Consider the following 19425-nt stretch of genomic DNA (forward strand, 5'->3'; position numbering starts at 1 on the left):
CAATAATCACACAGCTGATGCACTTCCATGTTTAATAAGCTACATCCTCAGTTGAACCTGGGGTGAAACGTGAGACCCTGGTTCTGTGGGGTGGTGTCAATGGGCAGGGCCGGGGCTACAAAACTGTCATCCTACCAGTCAGAAGGTAGCTCCGGAGGAGGTCCACGTACATCAGTTCAGTGTGGTCCTACTTCCAGTGCACCTCTGCTGCCAAGGTGACCAGCCAAAGGCTGCTGGATGGAAATGTGACCTCTAATAGAGGAAGCAGGCGGCGGGACACTGAGGTAGCTGGTGGCACAGCAGAAGCAGGTAGGAGTATGGCCTTCGGAGGCAGTTCTAGCGGTACACTGCTTTCAGAAAGTGCATGTGCCGCTTACAAAGGCTGACCTTTGTAAGCTGTCCCGGCCCACAGTGTAGGTGGCAGGCCCGGGGCTCTTCCCGGCTGACGGTTCTTGGGGGCTGAGATGGTGCCAGTGGGGAGACCGTGGCCTCTTAGGATGAGGCTCCTGTGGCTCCGGGTCAAGATGGGAAGTGATGAAGCTGCAGGGCGTGGTGGGATAGGGCAACTCCTCACTAACTGCTTAGTGTCTCCCTGTGAGGGGGCAGGGTACAACCCCATGGGCACTTAAAAACGGTGGGGGTGGAAGGCCACCCCCCGGGGCTCAGCCTCTTTCAGGCACCTAGCTTCCCAACAAGAAGGACAGAGGAGTATGAATGAGTTGATATCCAGGAAAAGACTATTTTCATAGCCTGACTCACACCTGGAAAGCTCTGGATGGGCCAGGGAGGTGGGTGTGTGGTGCCTCCAAGTCCAGTTTGGTGCCAGCTCCCCCTGCCTTACACTTGAATGGGCCAGCTAAGTAACTACACAGTGTAAGGCCATGTCCAGTCCAGAATTCCCTGGCTCCCTGCCAACAAAGCAAAAACAAATTCAAGAAACCTAGAGCTTAGGGGAAAACAGGCTTCCCTTACAAATCCCAGAGCTGGTCAACCTCAAGTTTCCTCTCAGGACAAATTTCTATGGGGTCACATCCCAGGGGGATGGGAAGAGGGACAGGAAAAAGCCAAGGCAGAAAATGGACTGTTGGCCTCTCCAACCCAGAGGCTTCTGAGCTTACCCCTAAGAGAGGAGGGAGGAGCATGCCTTCTCCTTAAGGCACCCAGATCAGGGTAGAGGCAAACTTTACTGGCCCAATGCCTGGAGCTGCTGGAGGCAAAGCCAAGCGCAGTGGAGGCCCAGGCCTGCAAGCACTGGGGTACTCCCTGCCCCCAACCTTGACCTCCCTGTCGTTGTCTCTGGGGTCTGGGCAGCAGCAGAACCCAGTGTGGGAACCAGCAGACCCGGTGATGTCCCTGGAGATCCCTCTGCTGCCTTCCCTTATTCTCTGTGGGTTTTGAGAGGTTCGTTTGCTGTTGTTTCCCTAAAAGTGATGGAGAGAAGAGAGGGGTTATTCCCAGGCAGCCTAACAGTCCCTGATTGGCTCTCTAGCCCTTTAGGGGCTGAGGTGGGCTCAGTAAGGCCACACTACAACCTAGACCTCTCTACTGAGTTCCCACGGCCCACACTGGGTCCCCCACCTGTCTCTTGCCAACACGTTCTTCCTCCTGGTTCCTCGCCTTATCACGGTGTTCCTGTCTTTCCCCAGTTGCCCAGGACCTGGGCAGCGGCAAGCCTCCTAACTGGCCTCTTGCCTTCTCTGTTGGACCCCTTTATCTTCTTGCCATGAAGCAGGCCGTCACAAAGACAAGTTAGATCAGGCCATAGCCTTGCTGAGTCCTTCAATAGTTTCCTGAGATTTAGGATAGGGTTTCATGGTCCCTCCATGCCTTCATGTTTGAGCTGCAGTGTCACAGCCTTGTCTAGTCTTCCAATATGACACCCTTGTTCTTGCCCCGGCTCTCGTGCTATCCATTCTCGGCCTGGTACACTTAACCACTCCCTAGCCTTTGCCCTCAGCTTAGCTGTCTGTTTGGGGAGAAAACTCTGACCGCCCTCACCCCCTGCTCTGCTGCCCCTTCCCTTTTATTTTTATTATTTTTTGCTGCCCTCCCTTTTAAATCTCTGGCTCCCCCTGTAAACAGGGCCTGGGTTATCCTTGTTCTCTGGACCTAGTGTGGCCCTGTCATATGGTAGGAGCTCAGAGATTAGTTGAACGAATGCTCTGATTAGTGATTTGGTTTTACAGATGAGGAGGCTGACCCTGATGAGGCCAGTCAGTGCAATAAGGACAGAGGCTCCTACCTTCCTAATTGAGGGGCTTGCAGTAGAGTGGAACCCAACAGACTTGCCATTTCATCTCTGAAATCACCACCTCACAGGTTGCTGAACAGCCTATTGATGGGCTGTTCAGAAATTGGTGTCACTCGAAGCCTGAGCTCCACTTGCAGGCCTTGGAGCTTGCTGCAAAGCCCACTAAACTGGCGGACTCCTGCCCTAAGAACTTCCTGCCCCTGTCCCTGTTCCCAGCACAGGTGTGTCCTCTGCCTGCCAAGCATGGGGTTGCCATGGGCACAGATTTACTCACCACGAAGTGAAATGCGTGGAGCCATCAGGTGTGGATCCATTCTGGCCGCCCAGACCTGGGGGCAGGAACACATCCAGAGCTGCAGCAGGCTGAGGGTGGGGATCTGAGCAGGTATCAGCCCAGTGGTGTTGTCTGGTGGTCTCGTGGGGGCCCTAAAGGGACTAGTAGTGTCTGATGCAGGTTTAAGGGAATAGTTAAAATGTGATGGGTGGACCGGGGTTTCTGGCATGAAATGGTATGTTGGCATGGGTCAGGGTACAGCGTTAAGTTGTGATAAGGTTCTCAGGGGAACAGTGGTAGTCTAGGGGGTTCTGGGGAGCCCAATGGTACAGTCCGGTGGGGGTGGGGAGCCTCACCTGGGCGGTGATACAGCCCTGTCACCGTGCTCCCGTAGAACCCCCACGCCAGCTGGATGCCCAGGAGACTTAACACCAACCACAGTAGCAGCAGCTTGAAGAGGGTCACGCGCATGTCCTGCGCCTCCCACTCCCGCAGGAACTCGCTGCCCAGGGTGCCCAGCGCGCCCAGCACCGTGGTCGGTAGAGCCTGCAAGAACTGCCCAGACCAAGGCTCCGCCATGACTGGCCCATGCCCCACCCCGGGGACTGTCACTGTAGTCCCCACAGCGCAGGCGTCTGGTCTTCCGGGCCCAGGCCCATTAGTACGCACGCGTAAACCAGGCAAGGTGAACCTACTTCGCTTGCGCGAAGAGTTGGCAGTTTGGGGCGGAGTAATAAAACCGCGCACGCGCACTAGCCCCACCCTGCTTGCTTAAAGGATGAGTGAGCCGAGAAGCATAAAATAGCAACCAGGTCTTTTATAGCCCCGGAGTTCCCGTGATGCCCCACGCGGCTGCAGTGATTGGTTAAGCGCCTTGCTTTTAGGGCGTGGACGCGCTCCTGAGCAATCGTGGCTGAGCTGTGAGTGCGCGCGCGTGCGCGGGACCGCGACTGGGGCTGGCTCGAGCCCGCTGGCACACGGGGGCGCGCACGTCGCTCCCCGCCCTCCCGCCGCCGACCGCCCTCGCTCGCTCGCGCTCCCCGCCCGCCGCCCGCCGTTCTTCGTCGGTTCTCTCGTTAGTCTGCTGCCGTCTTCTCAGCCACCCGCCCGTCTCCGAGCTTGCGACTCGCGGACAGGCGTCCTCGGCGCAGAGAGGCCGGACTGCGACTCGTCGCCTGAGGTGAGCGAGAGGGTTCCCTCCTGGCGCTGCGGCGCCCCGGGCCCGCCCGCCCGCCCTCCCGGCACTCTTCCGGCCGCCCGCCCGCCCGCAGCCCCGCCGCGGCCGCGCCCCACCTGCTGCTCTCAGCCGGCTGCCCCTGGGCCCCGGCCCCGGCCCCTGCCCCTGCCTCCTGGCCCGGGCCCCGCTCCCCAAAGCGGCGGCCCCGCCCGCGCAGTCCCCGGAAGCGCGCCCCGCGGCCTCCCGCGCCCCTTCCCCCGCCCGGCCAGGCCTGGTGGAGCCCAAGCCGCTCGCTCGCGGTCCCCGGCTCTTCCTCTCTCACGGCTGTGCCGGGCAGGGCGGGGGCTTCGAGCCGGGCCCGGCGACCGCGCCGTGCAGCCGGCCCCGGCGAAGCGCGCGTGGCTGTTGAGAGTTGAAATGGGAAAGAAACTCTTTACAACTCCATTTTGGCTTTTACACTGAATATGAAACATGAATCACCGTTTTATACAGGGTGAAGTCCAGTTATGTTTTGGGTAGATTTTCTTTTTAAATGCAGTATTCTCGGAGATTTGTAAGTTAAGTAGTGTTGAAATCTTACGGGTTAGGATTCTTGGGTATTGGAAAGGGAATTTTCCAGTTGAAAACATTTTTTTTCATGATTTAAACTGTGTTGCATTGAAATAGAACATTAATTTGGAATTTTGCTTAGTCTAAGTTACTACCTTGATAGGAATCACCTAAACAGCTGTCCTTAGTTACCGATTGAACCCAGTTAACAAGCCGTCTTTATTAAATAGCACTGTTTGCACGCAAATCGAATTGGTCAAAACAATGTTTAGTAGTTTATGGTGTAAAATTGGCATCCTTTTTGCCTCACAGTTGGTTTCACTTGTGTTTTTTAAGGGTCCTGATTTAAAATTTTTACCAATATTCGTGACTTGTTTGCTTCTTTTTGTGTTTTTGTCTTTGAAGAAAATGTTTCTTGCAGGTGTGCGGTCAGATTATAGTCCTCCCTCCCAGATCTGAAGGGAAAAAATACTTTTAAAAAATTCTTAAAAATGTTATATGTGGTGAGAATTTTTCACTCAGTGTCATATCCAGATGTGTAACATGTATATACCACTGCATGATTGTCACTTTAGATATGACTAAGTTGGTAGAGATACTGGTTCGAGCATTGGGCGCAAGTGACCTGAAAGTACAAGACTAATTCCTAATTGTGAAGGATAATTTACTTAAAGATCTCTTTTGATAAATTGTCTGGAGAGTAGTTCCATCTACTTTTGTAGAGCAGTGGTGGCTCTTGGGGACCTAACAAAATAGAAGAAAACTTGCTTTAAGTCAGAGTCTAGTGCTAGAGTTATGGTTTCTGTTCTCATAAAAATCTGTACTGGAGGGAAGAGAATAGAAATCCACCAACTTTTTCATAGATCAAGAATTTCAGACCCAGAAGGAATCTTGAGGACCTATATGGTCCAACCCCATTTGCAGATGAGGAAACTGAGTCCCAGAGACTTATGTAAATTTCCTAAGGTCATTTTTCTAGTTAGGTGCAGGCCAGAACTGTTTTCTCTTTAAGGTATTCTCCTTGTACTCTAAAACACCTTGTTTAGAGTTAGGTAAAATTCAGGACTTATTTCCAGTGTTTTCTCCTTTTATGTATTACTGATTTTATATATGTTATGAAAATCTGAAAAATTCATTTTCTAAACAAATTTCAGTTCTTTAGCTTCACAACATTCTCCTCCATGAAGCTGAATGGTCCTGCAGCAGTTGATTGAAATACATAAATGAATATATAGGGTCCCTGGTTGGCTTAATTTTAGCTTTAGGTGTTTGGTGTTTTTTGTTTTTTTGTTTTTTTTTAAGATTTATTTATCCAGGGCGCCTGGGTGGCTCAGTTGGTTGAGCGACTGCCTTCGGCTCAGGTCATGATCCTGGAGTCCCTGGATTGAGTCCTGCATCGGGCTCCCTGCTCGGCAGGGAGTCTGCTTCATCCTCTGACCCTATTCCCTCTCATGTGTTCTCTCTCTCAAATAAATAAATAAAATCTTAAAAAAAAAAAAAAGATTTATTTATCCATTTGAGAGGAGTGAGTGAGTGTGGGAAGGGGTGGAGGGACAGGGAGAGAGAAACCTAGCAGACTCCTCCCTGAGCTCCGGGCTCACTCGGGGCTCGATCCCACGACCCTGAGATTATGATTGAGCTGAAACCAAGAGTCAGATACTTAACTGACTGCACCAGCCAGGGGCCCCTGGGTGTTTGGGTCTTCTTGAGGAAACAACTTCTTCCAAAGGGAGGCCCAGACTCCCCTGTTCCAAATCCAACATAATTAGGTCAGGCTAAGATGTTATCATGTGACTGAGGGCTCTTCTGCCTATTGATTTGAGGTGGGATGGAGAGAAACACGTATCAAGTCAACAATTCCCTGTGTATATGTGTGTATGGTGGTAGTTTGTTGGAATGTTCTCCTAGTCCTGATTCTTATTAGGAGAATGAAAACAGGTAGATCTTGAGGTGTTTCCTGTCCATGAAGTAGAGTTCAAGCAGTGACAGGAGGAGTTGCTACTTTGGGACTTCTTAGTTGTCCTAGAGCTGAGAGATTTATTTATGTTAACTCTGTCAGAAGAAAGACTGATACTTCAACTTTTTTTTTTTTTTTAAGATTATATTTATTTGATAGAGCGAGAGAGCACAAGCAGGGGGAACAGTACAGGGAGAGGGAGAAGCACGTTCCCTGACAAGCAAGGAACCCGATGTGGGGCTCGATCCCAGGACCCTGGGATCATGACCTGAGCCGAAGGCAGATGCGTAACCAGCTGAGCCACCCAGGCGCCCCGATATTTCAACTTCTAAGAGAACTAATTTGGGCTTGCTGAGCTTCTATAGACAGCACTTTGGGTTTAATTGCACTAGTGATAATGATAAATGGTACATAATCACTGGATTTTAATCACATATATTTGTATTTGTAAAAGGTACCTAAAAGTTATTTTCCTTCCCCTACCACTTAGTTTATCCTTTATCCCTGGCCAGTGGAACTTAGTTTGCCTGCACCTAGGCTTTAATGTAACTAAATTTTAAACATGTGTTAACGTGTCTTACTATATGTGCTCTTTGGGGATATGCTCGCTGTTAAGTACTTATGAGATTAATAAATTAAAATTTCCAAGACAGTTTAAAGTTAGTAATTACTGTAAAATTCCTATTTCAAGTGTTTCTATTTCAAATGACTCATTTTTATTTTTTATTTTTTTTTTTTTTTAAAGATTTTATTTATTTATTCATGAGAGACAGAGAGAGACAGAGAGGCAGAGGGAGAAGCAGGCTCCCAAGGAGCAGGGAGCCCGATGCGGGACTCGATCCCAGGACCCTGGGATCATGACCTGAGCCGAAGGCAGACGCTTAACCATCTGAGCCACCCAGGCGCCCTCAAATGACTCATTTTTAATCTGTGGTGCTGTAGTATTAAGTGAAGGCCTTGTATACTCATAATTATGGTAGTCATGTGACAGAAAATCAGATAGGCATTGACGCTGCTCATTCTGGGTGTTGGTCTGAATTTATTGGCGCTTCCTCCAGATGATCCTGGTTAACATTTTATAGTTAATAATGGTCAAAATATGAGATACATTCTGTTACATTGCAGCCAATTTGCAGTTTGTCCCAAATTGAGCTTTTTTTTTTTAATGAAGAGGGTGGATAAAGTAAATATGTTTAAGCATGTTTATAATAGTGTTTTACTATTCACGTGAAGGGAAAGAGGAGAACATAAGCAACCAAAATGTTTGGAGTGGAGTAAAGGGAGAAGTGGAAGGTAAAATGAAATTAGAGAGGTGGGTAGGGACGAAAACCTGTAGGGCTGTTAGGATATGGGAAGTTCTTTGGGTTTGTTCTGAAATGAGAAATCATTAGATTTTTAAAGATTGATTTTATTTATTTGAGAGCGAGAGCACACAAGCTGGGGGAGCAGCAGGGAGAGGGAGAAGCAGGCTCCCCACTGAGCAGAGAGCCCAACGAGACACAGGGCTTGATCCCAGGACTTGATCCCAGGACCCTGGGATCATGACCTGAGCCGAAGGCAGATGTTTAACCAACTGAGCCACCCAGGCGCCCCTCGTTAGATGTTTGTTAGCAGGAGAATGATATGATCTGATATTAAACAAATAACTAGAATCACTCTCCAAGAGTAGGAGTAGATCTGAGTCCATTCTGACTTCAAATAGTTAATATATATGTATATTTAATATTTACCTATTTGTTAGCACAAGCAGGGGGAGCGGCAGCAGAGGGAGAAGCAGACTTCACGCTGAGCAAGGGGCCTGATGTGGGACTTGATCCCAGGGTGCTGGGATCATGACCTGAGCCAAAGGCAGACGCTTAACCAACTGAGCCACCCAGGCATCCCAGTAGTAAACTAATACTGATCATTTCTGACAAAAATATCAGTAAGATTTCCGAATATTATTTTCTTTGACCTAATGCCTTCACCCTGAGTTTTTGAAGCCATTGATTTTTGGACAGTTGCCTTTCAGCCTGTAATTTCTCTGTAATGCCATATTAAGAAGAATGTGTAATTAGACATCTAAAACTAATGATGTAATGTATGGGGATTAACATAAGAATAAAAAAAATGTGTAATTAGATAAAGCAAGTTATTCAAATGTTCATAGTAGTCTAGGTAGTAGGATTAGATGTGTTCATTGTAAGATTCTTTTAACTTTGCTATGTGTTTGAAAATTTTTATAATATGTTGGAAAATTAATTTACATAGGATTCATTTGCTTTTGCTTTTGTTTTTGCTTTTTGCTTTTAAAAGGACAATATTATAATATTCACAAGATAACGTTGATTGTGAGCATTTTATTAACTGAAGGAAGCTAAAACTTGTATAAATGTGATAAATTTGGTGGTATATCAATCAAAAATTAAATTCTACACTTTTTCCCTCTCTTGGATCCTAAATTACTTCACGGAACTTTGGGCAAGCCTGTTTACATCCTATGTTTTGGCTTTTTTCCTTGTAAAATCAATAGACATAATTCTTGATATTTTTATATTTTTATAGTGCCCTTCATCTGAGAAGTTCAAGGCACTTGTAGAACTTCTGCCACACAGGCCGTGGGTCTTGCAGCACATTTGTAAGGTATGTAAATAGAAACCTCTTCTTTTACTTCCCTTTTCCCTTGGAAGACAGATTATTATATATTAATGTTAATTCTAGGGAAATGTGAGTGCATTACTGTTAATGATTCTCTTCACCAATCTTGAATTCTTTATCTTATTCCATACCTTTTCTCTCTGGTCTTATTTTCTTATCTCTCCATAAGGTACTCTTCTAACTTCCTTTTTTACTTCTAAGTGATCTTTCTTTTTTTCTTTTTTAGAGATGGGGGAGGAGGGGTAAAGGGAGAGAGAAAACCCCAAGCAGGCTCCACGCCCAGCACAGAGCCTGACACAAGTTTTGATCCCACAACCCCAAGACGATGACCTGAGCCGAAACCAGGAGTCAGACACTCAACCAACTGAGCCACCCAGGCGCCCTAAGATATTTCTTTTTTTCTTATTTATTTATTTATTAAAAGAGTATGTATTTATTTGTCGGCGGGGGGGAGAGCACAAGCAGGGGGAGCGGCAGGCAGAGGGAGAAGTAGGCTCCCCACTGAGGACGGAGCCCAATGAGGGACTTGATCCCAGGACCCTGGGATCATGACCTGAGCTGAAGGCAGACACTTAACCGCTTAACGCCTCCCAAGGTATTTTTTTAGATGAGGATATATTTCCTAAGGAGATGGACTCCCTGTGTTAAACACGTATTCTTTTACTTCTGGGCCATTCCCATCTTACTCCTTCTGTTTTTCATCTTTAAGTTTTCATTTTTTTGATAGTTTGGTTATCATACAGTTTATCTAGACCTTGTGCTTCAGGTATATCTATTTATCAATAGCAAATGAGCCAGCTAGAGAATGAAGATCAGAGGACAAGCTTCCCTCTTACCAGAGGGGTCAGAGACCTATTGCTTTAGTTGGGAGCAATGTTAACAGCTGGTATAATAGCCCATCCAGGGGTTGTTTATTTGTCAGAGAGAGAGAGAGAGCAGGGGGGAGTGGCAGGCAGAGGAAGAAGCAGGTTCCCTGCTAAGCAAGGAGCCCGATGCGGGACTCGATCCTAGGACCCCAGGATCATGACCTGAGCCAAAGGCAGACCCTTAACTGACTGAGCCACCTAGGTGTCCCGGAAATAGAAATATCTTAATTGATACCATGATAAATATCTTGGTCTAGTACTTTTTGATCAGCTTTCCTTGTTCTCTTTGGGTCTGAGGGAACTCTATATGGAGAAGCGAGCTGTGAAGAGGATGAATATTTTTTGGTGAGATGGGCTACCTGGCAGTGAGGGCATAAAATGGTAGTGGTTTTGGTTGGCTTTGAATTCCTCCTTGGCATGGTAAGAAGAATGACCAAGCTGGGTTGTAGTTTTGTCATTCATTCATTGAACAAGTAGTTACTGAATAGTTACTATATGTCACATGCTGTTCTGGGACACATCTGAAGAAAACAAAGAAGGTCCCTGCTCTCTGGGTGCGTGGCTGGCTCAGTTGGTAGAGCATGCGACTCTTGATCTTGGGGTCATGAATTCAAACCCCACTTTGGGCATAGAGCTTACTTAAGAAAATAAACTGTAAGTCTCACATTAAAAAAAAATCCCTTCCCTCAAGAAGTTTTTTGTTTGTTTTATGATCTCTTTATTCCTAGAAATACGAACAATTGGTTTGGAACTAAAAAGTCTGTTGGTTTTGAATCTTACCTACTTTTCTCAATTATCATTGACAAGAAAGTAGAAAGCACATCAGGTGTTAATAATCACAAAAATGTTAATAGTCCTGCTTGTGTCGTTACTGTTCTAGTAGGGAAGTCTGATGATACGTAAGGGATGGGCTTGTCTTTTTTAGGGAACAGCAAAAAAACCTGAATGGCTGGAGCCTAAAGAGCAAGTGGGAAGAGTAAAAGAAATAAAGTCTTACAGGTAGGCAGGGGCCAGATCTTGTAGGAACTGGAAATTTAGAGTTTATTCTGGTTATGTTGGAAAGCTATTATAGGGTTTTTATAATTGTTTATAATGGGAGTAATGAGATCTGATTTGTTTATATTTCTAGCTCATGTATGGAGAATAGACTATAGGGTGGCAAAAATGGAAGCAGGGAGATCTATTGGAAGCTATTTATTTATTTGAGAGAGCGCACAGTTGGGGGGGCAAGAGGGAGAGGGCATCTCAAGCAGACTTTGTACTGAGCGTGGTGTCTGATGCGGCGGTCCATCTCACGACGCTGAGATCATGACCTGAGCTGAAACCAAGAATCAGATGCTTAACGGACTGTGCCACCCAGGCCACCCCTATTGGAGGCTCTTTAAATCCAGTGACAGATGATAGTGGCTTGGACAAGAATGGTAACAGTGGAAGTGGAGGGATTCACAGTATATTGTAAGGAGTGCTCATAGGCTTTGCTGATACATTGGAAGATGTGGCTTCCTGAATCTCTGGTCCATGGCAAGATTAGCTCAGTGCAACTACTGGGCATAGGAAGACAACTCGCCCAGCATCCCTGGATATGTACTCTATTGTTATCCACAAGGCTTGAAATTTCTCCTTTAAGTACTTTGAGTGATGCATTAGAGTAGTTTGATTGTTGGCCTCCCCTGTAAGAGGGGAGACTGTTTCAAAGTTGTTTTCTCAATTGTGTATTTCTACATTATTGTATGTAAAAACAAAAGTAAGGAAGGTTATGCTTATCAGATTCTTCATCAAAAATGCTCATGGCCTTGTAATTACAAAGTTGTGCCATAGAAGGGGTGTGTGTGTATATATATACATATATATATATGTATATATATGTCTTTAACCAGATTATTTCTGTGAGCCTCAGGACCTGTCTATGAAATGAAGATTATATTCATTTTATAGGAAGTTTATGGAATCTTTTTATTTTTTAAAGATTTATTTATTTGAGAGAGCGAGAAAGAGAGAGAGAGTACATGACGGGGGGAGGGTTAGAGGGAGAAGCAGGCTCCTTGCTGAGCAGGGAGCCTGATGCGGTACTCGATCCAGGGACTCCAGGATCATGACCTGAGTCGAAGGCAGTCGCTTAACCAACTGAGCCACCCAGGCGCCCCTGGAATCTTTTTTTTTTTTAAAGATTTTATTTATTTGACAGAGACACCGTGAGAGAGGGAACACAAGCAGGGGGAGTGGGAGAGGGAGAAGCAGGCTTCCCGCCGAGCAGGGAGCCCGGTGTGGGGCTCGATCCCAGGACCCTGGGATCATGACCTGAGCCGAACGCAGCCGCTTAACCAACTGAGCCACCCAGGCGCCCCGTTTTTTATGGAATTTTTTAAAAAGTGGGCTCCACACTGGGTGTGCAGGGCTTAAACTCAAGACCCTAAGATCAAGACCTGAGCTGAGCTAAGAGTCGGACACTTAACTGACTGAGCCACCCAGGTGACCCCATTTTATAGGAATTTTAGATGAAATAGCACAATGCTCAATACATACTAGTTTTCTCCCTTAGTGGAAATACTTGTTCTAATTCTAATAGATTCTTTAAGGATATTTTGCTTTCAGGTTATCAGTGCATTGTATTTATATAGTGACTGCTTTCAGAGTGACAAAGATTTTATTGGTAGGACGCAAAAAGTTATGTGGATTTCTTTACCTGACTGAATTAGGAGAAACACAACATGTTTGGTGTCTGCTTTTTCTTTCATTTGTTTAACTGTAGGAGTTAGTATGTTGGGATTTATGTCCTAGGATTTTGCCATCGTTTTTTTTTTTTTTAGATTTTATTTATTTATTTGACAGAGAGAGACACAGCCAGAGAGCCAACACAAGCAGGGGGAGTGGGAGAGGGAGAAGCAGGCTTCCCGCGGAGCAGGGAGCCTGATGTGGGGCTCAATCCCAGGACCCTGGGATCATGACCTGAGCCGAAGGCAGACGCCCAATGACTGAGCCACCCAGGCGCCCCTCTTGGACAACTTCTAACCCATGCTAACTTTCATGTATACTTGTGTGTTGAACTGTGGCTTAAGAGGGTTCAGTCATGAAGCCAGAAGCATTTATTTATCATGTACCTGCTATATGCACACTTCATGTATCTTTCAGGCTTATTCTTTAGAAGTTAACGTTTTCATTAATTACGTTTTCCAATTTTACTAACACTGCATCCTGACCATAGTCACTAAAACAATTTTTTTTTCAAGTTTTATTTATTTCAGTAATCTCTACATCCATCATGGGGCTCAAATTTATGACCCTGAGATCAGGAGTCGCATGCTTTTCCAACTGAGCCAGCCAGGTGTACCTAAAACAAATTTCTAAAACGTATGGGAAAATGTGTTTTTTTGTTGTTGTTTTGGTTTGGTTTTTAAGATTTTATTTATTTGACAGAGCACAAGAGCACAAGGGAGCATCAGGCTCCCTGCTCAGCGGGGAGCAGGAGAGGGAGAAGCAGGCTCCCCGCTGAGCAGGGAGCCTGATGTGGGGCTCAATCTCAGGACCTAAATCATGACTTGAGCCTAAAGCCATCACTTAACCCATTGAACCACCCAGGAGCCCAGCTCCTACCTACTTTAAAACACAGAGATTTAATTCTGTTACTTTAAGAAATTGTTTTGATTTTAAGCATATGGTTGAAAATTCTACTTATTTTTTTTTTTAAAGATTTTTATTTATTTATTTGAGAGAGAGAGAATGAGACACAGAGAGCATGAGAGGGAGGAGGGTCAGAGGGAGAAGCAGACTCCCTGCCGAGCAGGGAGCCCGATGTGGGACTCGATCCCGGGACTCCAGGATCATGACCTGAGCCGAAGGCAGTCACTTAACCAACTGAGCCACCCAGGCGCCCAATTCTACTTATGTTTTTATATATATTTTTACCTTTTTCTCATTGTGTCCAGGTCTCTCTGGTGCAGAGCAGTTGGTCTCTGATGTCTCTCTCATGAATCCATAGAGCAAATGCTATGTCACTTTTCTGGTGTACTATTATGTAACTTTGTTGTTTGGTATTTAGGTTTTGAGAGCCTAACGAAGTACATTTAAGGTAGATATTTAATACTGTAGCTATACATTTTTTGCCACGAGATCATTTTATTACATGATTTGGTAGTTTTGTTAGAAATAGTGCATTTAATTTTTTGTGGAAAAGTTCTTTTCTGGATGAAGTCTCTCTAACTTTTCTAGTTACTTGGAAGGAAGCTCCTGTTTATCACTTGAAGGTCTTAAGTTCAGAAAAGGAAGGCAGTAGAATATCTTGGGTAAGAACATGGGTTCTGGAGAGAGGCTGACAGTTAAGTACTAGTTCTTACACTTGTTTTTTATATACCTTAGTATATATATAGGGTTAGTATCGGAATGCTGTGAGGGTTCAGTGAGAGAGAAGCACTTAGCTCCAGTGCCAGACGTGCAGCCCTTTAACTTTCACTATTCAAGCTACAGTTTGTAGTACCCAATAATCACACTAATTGAATGTGGAAGAAATTGTGGGTTTTTTGTTGTTGTTTTTTTTTTAAGATTTTCTTTATTTATTTGTCAGAGAGCGCACAAGCGGGGGAGCAGCAGGCAGAGGGAGAAGCAGTCTTCCTGCGTAGCAGGGAGCCTGATGTGGGACTTGATCCCAGGACTCTGGGATCATGACCTGAGCCAAAGGCAAACACTTAACCAACTGAGCCACCCAGGCATCCCAAGAAACTTATTTTAAGTGTTTTTTTTTTTTTTTTTAAATCTCTGCACCCAGTGTGGGGCTTGAACTCACAACCCTGAGATCTAGAATTGCATGCTCTACTGACTGAGCCAGCAAGGCACCCCAATGTGGAAGAGATTTTTGGGGGGAGTAAAGGGGAGATAGTATCCTAAGACATAATTCTTGGGGAAATACAGCAGGGCTTTGGTGCTTGGGAACAGTAGCTCCCAAACTTGGTGGATCCCAAACTTGGAGTCACTTTGGGAGGGTTTTTTTGTTTGCTTTTTTCCTAATCACCTTTGTTTAGGTATAAATTTACACGCAGTAAAATGCATGTATTTAAGTGACAGGTTGGCAAGTTTTGGTAAATACATACACATGTGTAATTGCCACCCAGTCAAGATACAAAACATTTCTTTGGAAAGCTTTAAAGTTTTCTATTTTTTTTTTTTTGGTATATATACTTTTTAATTTAATTTAATTTTTAAATTCTGTTTTAAAGATTTTATTTATTTGACAGACCGTGAGAAAGGGAACATAAGCAGGGGGGAGTGGGAGAGGGAGGAGCAGGCTTCCCGCGGAGCAGGGAGCCTGATGCAGGGCTGGATCCCAGGACCCTGGGACCATGACCTGAGCCGAAGGCAGACGCTTAATGACTGAGCACCCAGGTGCCCCTTTAATTTTATTTTTAAGTAATCTGTACACCCTGCGTGGGACTTGAACCCACAATTCCAAGGTCAAGAGTTGCATGCTTCACTGACTGAACCAACCAAGTGCCCTGAAGTTTTCTTTTTTAAGTAGGCTCCACACCAAGCATGGGGCCCAACACCGGGCTTGAACTCATGGACCCTGAAATCAAGACCTGAGCTGAAATCCAGAGTCGGCTGCTTATGTTATACATATTTTACCACAATAATAAAAGAGGAGGGGTGTCTGCGTGGCTCATTCAGGTAAGCAGCTGACTCTTGGATTCGGCTCAGGTCATGATCTTAGGTCGTGAGGTCAAGCCCCATGTAGGTCGAGCCCCAAGTCCAGGCTCAGTGCAGAGTCTGTTTGTCCCTTTCCCTCTGTTTCTCCCCCTGCTTGTGCTGTCAAATAGATAAAATCTTACAGAAAAAAGTTTGTAACAAAAGATGAGGGTGCCTGGCTGGCTCAGTTGGTAGAGCATGTGACTCTTGATCTTGGGGTTGTGAATTCAAGCCCCACATTGAGGGTAGAGTTTAAAAAAGATGTATATTCTTCCTATTCCAGAGAATAGTCCTCTCTCATTGTATTGCTTTCTTTGGGGCTTTAAGAATATCTTATTGGGGCACCTGGCTGGCTTCGTTGGAATATTCACCTCTTCATCTTGGGGTTATGAGCTTGAGCCCCACGTGTAGACATTACTTTTTTTTAAGATTTTATTTATTTGAGATAAAGGGAGAGAGAGTGGAGCGGTGGAGAGGGGGAGAGAGAAAGCCAACTCCCTGCTGAGCAGGAAGCCCAATGTGGGGCTCCATTCAAAGGCAGACACTTAACTGAGCCACCCAGGTGCCCCAAGATTACTTAAAAAATTTTTGGGGGCGCCTGAGTGGCTCAGTCGTTAAGTGTCTGCCTTCGGCTCAGGTCATGATCCCAGGGTCCTGGGATCGAGCACCACATCGGGCTCCCTGCTCTGCGGGAAGCCTGCTTCTCCTTCTCCCACTCCCCCTGCTTGTGTTCCCTCTCTCGCTGTGTCTCTGTCAAATAAATAAATAAAATCTTTTTAAGAAGTTTTTTAATTTTTAAAAAAAATTTATTTATTTATTTTTTTAAATTTATTTTTTAATTAATTTATTTTCCCAAGATTTTAATTATTTGAGAGAGAGAACACACAGGCAGGGGAGAGAGGGAGAAGAAGGCTCCCTGCTGAGCTGAGAGCCGGACTTTGGGATCGATCCCAGGACCCTGGGACCATGACCTGAGCTGAAAGCAGATGCTTAACTGACTGAGCCACCCAGGCACCCCTTGATTTTTTTTTTTTTTAAGATTTTATTTATTTGACAGGGAGTGAGAACAAGTGCGAGCACAAGCGAGGGTGTGGCAGGCAGAGGGAGAAGCAGACTCCCTGCCTAGCAAGGAGCCCGATATGGGACTTGATCCCAGGACCCTATGAACATGACCTGAGCTGAAGGCAGACGCTTAACCAGCTGAGCCTCCCAGGCACCCTTAAAAATTTTTTTTGAAATATATTATTTTAGAGCAAGGAGGTTGATGAAGCATGTATATGAAACAGTGCAAAAGGGGTGGGCATGAAAAGTAAGCCTTTCTCCCTGCTTCCCAAACTCCTCCTTTAAAGAAAACCTTGTAACTGTTTCCTGTGTATCCTTCTAGAGATACTGTGTCTGTATGTATGTTACATATTTTTCCTTTTTTTTAGATACGTACTATTGCACATCACAGTGTTACGGATCTTATTCTTTCTCCTTAACAATAGGTCTGGGTGATAATACGGCAAGATATTTCATAGCATACACTGTGGAAAATAGTTTGGCAGTTCCTCACATAGTTACATAGTTAACGTACAACACAGCAACTCCATTCCTAGATGTATACCCAGAAGAATTGAAAACAGGTACTCATACTAAATGCTTGTACATAAATGTTCATAGCATCACTATTCATATAGCCAAAAGGTGGAAACAATCCAAATGTCGACCAGCAGATGAGTGGATAAATAAATGTAGTTATGTACATACAATAGAATATTATTCAGCTATTTAAAAAGATGAAGTACTAATACCTGCCACAAAATGGATGAACCTTAAAAGTGTTGTGCTAGGGGTGCCTGGGTGGCTCACTCGGTTAAGCATATGCCTTCAGCTCAAGTCATGATCCCAGGGTCCTGGGATCAAGCCCTGCATCGGGCTCCCTGCTCGGCCAGGAGCCTGCTTCTCCCTCTCCCACTCCCCCTGCTTGTGTTCCTGCTCTTGCTGTCTGTCTCTCTTTCAAATAAATAAAATATTAAAAAAAAACTTCATATTATGTATATTTCACTCAATTTTAAAAAAGAAAAAAGTTTTAAATAGATGCAGGCCTCACCCTGAGGAGTTTTCATTTGCTAATTGTGGAACCTTGAGAGGAATAGATGTTTGTGCCAGAATGCAGGGTGTCTGGCTATGTATTGTCATTGCTGAAACACCTAGGCAGCTCACTGGAGCTACCTCTTGGTTTATTCTTCTCTGTATGGCAGTTCTCCAGACAAGCATTGTGCTGTGGGCAGTATAAGTGGAGAATTAGGCTGCACAAAGTCAAATCCTGATTCTGCCCATCCATTAAGGTTAACCCTAGAATATTTACATTTTGAGGTGAATGAGAAGATGTGTTACTTGGGAAACCAGAAGAGAGTGTTTCTTTCCTCCAGCCCCAAAGAATTTAAATCTGGGATTGTTCTTATTTGGCCATATATTACAGGCTTTGTGGGGTTCTCCTCTGCTTGCCTTTATGTGCTTTAGGCCTGATGCTCTTCATCTCTAAGGGCCCTTGAACGACATCGACCCTTGACAACTGTTTGATCAAGATGGCAAAATAATGACAGTACCAGGCTCAAGGGCATTATGAACAAATGGACAGATGGTTTGAGCCTTTTTGTCAGAGGTCTCCTATGTTGTCTGCAGCTAAAATAAATGGCTTTATGTTTTCAATTTAATTTCCTAGTGTTTAATGGTGTTTCCTGTGTGCTAGGCACAGACCTGCTGTGGATGAATCTGGAGTTGATAGGACAAGTTTCTGCCCACTGCTCTGAAACACTTTCAATGTAGTGATTTTCTTTGATTTAATGAAGTGGTATGTACTCTATTCATTTTAGATGTGTACTTTAACAAAGTACAAAAGCAGTAGAATGGAAGATATTGGAGAAGGGAGTGCCTGGGAAAATCTACACTTTAAACCAGGTTTATTGTTTGAACAAAAATTTGATTCTAATTTGGTTGTTACTTTTAGGACTGTCTAGAGAAAAGGCTGTGTTTTGAACTTTATTTTCAGTTTCATAATTCTAATAGCTTTGCTATTAGAATGCATTGTAGGGCATCTTTTAAGCTTTAATGGGATTCATGTGTGTTTAGGTACAGTATGGCTCTTGTGGGAAAAATTGAGATCTTAAACCACTGAAATCGTATCATTGTGTTCTAAATAACTGAAGCTTGTTTTCTTAAGCTTTAAATTTTGTTTTATTTCTGTGGTGGATGTCTTTTTCCCTGTCTTGCAGTGTCTGGGACTTAAGCTTCCCTGTGTAATAAATTGAGGTCTTTCCTCCTAAGGGAAAGAGTTTTTGAGTTCTATTCTTGGAGTATGTTGGCCTGCTTTAGGACTGGCCAGATTGGCACTTCTCTTGCTCCCTATTTTATATTTCTGAGCCTGATTTACGGGGTTTTCTGTCTCCTATGTCTTGTCATAGGCTGCACCTCTTTCTCACCCAAGCATGCATTTTTCTAACTGCTGTGAATTCAGCTACTGGCCAGTTAGACTTACAGAGTTGTTTATAAAATAAGAGCAAATGAGTTAGTTCATAGGGAGGATCTGTTTAACACTCCTGTTACAGATAACTTAAGTTTCTGATTTATATGAGGAGTTTCTATAATTCTGTGAGGGCAAATTCTTGAACTACTAAAACAAGTGTTCTAGGAGATAGCCTCACCACTAGTGTACATAGCTGATGTTGTAACTGTTTTCTTTTTAAAATCTGTGTTCAGCAAATTGGTTATATAAAGCTGCTTTGCTCCTGGAAGTGTATTTTTTCAAATTTGTTATTTGAACATTTTACTATGTGCTTGCACCTATGTTTGTCTGACAATGGTGAATAAGACAGATGTGATTCTAATATTAATAGAGTTTGAGAGGAAGAAACTTTGGAGGGGTGTGATGAGTGAGGCAGAGAGAGATGTTTGGTGCTGGAGGAGTATCCGAGGGGCCTGATCTAAGTTGGGAGCTCAGGGAATGCCCTGAGAGACAGTGAGTGACTTAGCCTAAAGTATGAGTTATCTAAGTGGGGG

The 19425-nt window shown here is 44.7% G+C and overlaps 2 protein-coding genes across 3 annotated transcripts in view; one reads left to right on the plus strand and one right to left on the minus strand.

Moving 5' to 3' along the window:
* Positions 1-18: 18 nt before the first annotated feature.
* On the minus strand, positions 19-3487 carry TCTA (T cell leukemia translocation altered). Of its 2 annotated transcripts, none has more exons than XM_034997682.1 (3): positions 2882-3487; positions 2526-2580; positions 19-1421 (listed from the first exon to the last, which is right to left on the minus strand). In XM_034997682.1, exons 1-3 carry the CDS (start codon positions 3102-3104, stop codon positions 1379-1381), a joined length of 321 nt encoding a protein of 106 aa, XP_034853573.1. In that variant the 5' UTR covers positions 3105-3487; the 3' UTR covers positions 19-1378. The 2 variants fall into 2 exon arrangements, with proteins under 2 accessions (XP_034853573.1, XP_034853572.1); XM_034997681.1 differs by having other exon boundaries at positions 2526-2628.
* A 35-nt stretch (positions 3488-3522) lies between these two features.
* RHOA (ras homolog family member A) overlaps positions 3523-19425 on the plus strand; it is a 61450-nt gene continuing 45547 nt past the window's right edge. Inside the window, exons 1-2 of the mRNA XM_034997679.1 lie at positions 3523-3705; positions 8753-8830. The gene's annotated coding sequence lies outside the window, so the exon portion shown is untranslated. The remainder of the gene's footprint in view (positions 3706-8752; positions 8831-19425) is intronic.

Source organism: Mirounga leonina, unplaced genomic scaffold (assembly GCF_011800145.1).
Source record: "Mirounga leonina isolate KUSES-001 unplaced genomic scaffold, KU_Mleo_1.0 Mir_94, whole genome shotgun sequence".
Classification (NCBI taxonomy): domain Eukaryota; kingdom Metazoa; phylum Chordata; class Mammalia; order Carnivora; family Phocidae; genus Mirounga; species Mirounga leonina.